The sequence below is a fragment of the Polyodon spathula genome, unplaced genomic scaffold, assembly GCF_017654505.1.
Source record: "Polyodon spathula isolate WHYD16114869_AA unplaced genomic scaffold, ASM1765450v1 scaffolds_1964, whole genome shotgun sequence".
Classification (NCBI taxonomy): domain Eukaryota; kingdom Metazoa; phylum Chordata; class Actinopteri; order Acipenseriformes; family Polyodontidae; genus Polyodon; species Polyodon spathula.
This window is the reverse complement of record NW_024473439.1, coordinates 1-2,476: the sequence shown is the minus strand read 5'-3', so window position 1 is coordinate 2,476 and position 2,476 is coordinate 1. Positions and strand designations below refer to the sequence as shown.

Here is a 2,476-nt window from a genome sequence, read left to right as displayed (position 1 = left end):
AGCCTAGTTGGATTCTCTTAATGGTAGATCTCACACAAGTGAATACTATTGCTTCCAGGTTACGGGTGCAATTTTGTTCCGCTGTTTGAATGCATTTCATGGCTCTTCCGAAAGTAAATGCTCTCAATTACACATGTTTAAATATGCATCATTTGAATTACACAATACAGGGGGATTTTATATTCATTTCTCTTCTAAACTCACCCCCTTACACTGGCAGTTGTCATGATACTCAGGTAGCAACAAGAATTGAATTTGGCCAATAATCCCCATTATGATAATCAATAGCTGAAGACATTGTTGGAACTCGCACAGCATCCCTCAGTTAACTATGGGAGGGGAGGATAAAAACCATTTGAAGATAAAGCTTCAGCATCCAATACAAGAGAAACTAGTCTTCATGTTCAAAAGACAGTTGCCAGGTTGTGATTAAACTCCACTCCCCATACCCAGCCCATTCCTTCATACCACTCATGAGCAGCAAGGAGAAGTCCAGGATTTGCTCTGTAGAGGCTGTTGAAGTGAAGGGCACCCAGGTTGGCTTTATGGGGCTGCTGCTGACATTCCACCTCCTGAAAAGAAATAACCCTGTAAATGACAGCATGCATAACTAATGAAACATGACATCAAACTGGCAGGGGGGGGGTTGTGGGAGAGAGAAGCTGAATTTAAAATGAAGGCACCCAGTCAGCACAGAAAGAAAAGCATTTGTTAAATAGTCAAAACATGTTTGCATTCTTCAATAGAATTGTCAAATCTATTACAGCAGCAGTGGCTTGAACCCTGGTACAAATGAATGAGCAGCAAAGGAATTTAGCGTGAAGTTTACAGATCCAGCCCCTCGGGTCCTTGTCTGCGCAGTACAGTACCTCGGGTATCGGCATTCAAGGAGAATGTCAGCCATATTAACCCTGGTGATGATACCAATGCTGGCAGGCTTGTAATAGAGATGGTTTGTGTAGCTCAGGAAGTCTGGGAATACCTAGGGAGAGAAGTGGAGACGACCCTTCAATGCTGGATTATGAAAGAGTGAAGCAGTCTTGTGCTTTAACCCCTGAAGGTACACAAGGAATTGAGCATTTGTTCAAACAGTTTAATACATTTGAGTAACTTGTAGCACAAGGAAACTGATACTTGGACTACAAGCTCCAGCCGGTCAGTACATTGTTAATCCCCATTTCATGCACCTCATTGCAGAATCTTATAGAAGATTCAAGAGGTAAAATTAGTGTTGTCTAATTTAGTAGGCAACAAAGACACAAATTATAGAATGTAAGTTGCTCTAGAGACCCAATTAATGCACAAAGCAGTTTAACAGGTTCCACATACCAGCACCTCTAAAGATCACTGATCAAAACACTGGAATACTACTGTAGGCAAGAACTTCACTCTGAAGTGCAAGCAGCAAGGAAAGCGGGGCTGTTTACTATACTGGCTACCGCACTAAAATGCGATCGACACGCAGGGTTACCTGGAAAGTACTGCCGCAATCCTGGAGCTGGATGCTGAACACAACCGTGCTGGCGACGCTGTCGGAGGAGGTGGCCGAGCAGCCCGCCGATCCCACGCTCAAGTCGGCGCTGTTCACCAGGTAGCCGATCCCGAACAAGTCCCGGTTCACCGTCACGACCATGGCGTCTTTCCTGCAGTCCAGAGTGACCGAACTCGACAGCGACAGGTCAGCTCTCTCCACGGAACGAGGGGTGGGCTTCGCCTGAAATACCGCTGCAGGAAACGACTGCGCTCCAGGAGGCTGCAGGTACGGCGCTGCGTTATAAACCTGCTGATCCGGCCAGTTCCACCCAAAAGCGCCGTGGAGCTGCACAAGCAAAATCAAAGCGAGCGAAAGCGCTGTCTGAACACTGCGCATCCCCATTGCAAACTCTTCAGCACAGAATCAAACACTGCAGCTGCGTGCCGATAAACCCGTAGCCAGCACCTTTATACTCACCGGAATCAATTAACGTGTTAAACCCGGCTGGGTAATTAAACAATTATACACCGACACACATTCAGTACGGTAACATCAGATCAACTCTTCAGAAAACGAATGAAGGGACTATTAGGAAAACAGAATCAGAACATTGTTTTTCTGAAAACGATCATTTTCTGTGTTTACATGACTTAGAATGATTATTTATTCTTAGCAGGGCGACTTAAACATGTTACAGAGTATTACAGTACAAGTATCACATTACAAATGATCACATTACAGATAATATCAGTTATTACAGAAAATCAGTAGAAAGTAAGCAGTTATAAAGTACAGTATAATTACATTTAAGAGCGAGTTCGACCGGGAGCAGTCTTACAGTAAAAAATTCGCTCACATGAGTAAAGTCCAGTAAGAGCAGTAAATAATGGACATTTAAGAGCGAGTTCGCACCAAGCGCACTAAGTAAATAGGTGTATGGAGGCCCTCTTCAGGGGTGTTCCCATCTGTAGTGAACAGAAACTGCTCCCTCCGAAGGGCCCT

The 2,476-nt window shown here is 44.5% G+C and overlaps 1 protein-coding gene across 1 annotated transcript; it reads right to left on the bottom strand.

Moving 5' to 3' along the window:
- Nucleotides 1-391: 391 nt before the first annotated feature.
- LOC121310261 (zona pellucida sperm-binding protein 3-like) lies at nt 392-2,181 on the bottom strand. The gene is made up of 3 exons (XM_041243559.1): nt 1,472-2,181; nt 870-982; nt 392-572 (listed from the first exon to the last, which is right to left on the bottom strand). The coding sequence occupies exons 1-3, from the start codon at nt 1,874-1,876 to the stop codon at nt 392-394; spliced, it is 699 nt and encodes a 232-aa protein (XP_041099493.1). The 5' UTR covers nt 1,877-2,181.
- Nucleotides 2,182-2,476: the final 295 nt, after the last annotated feature.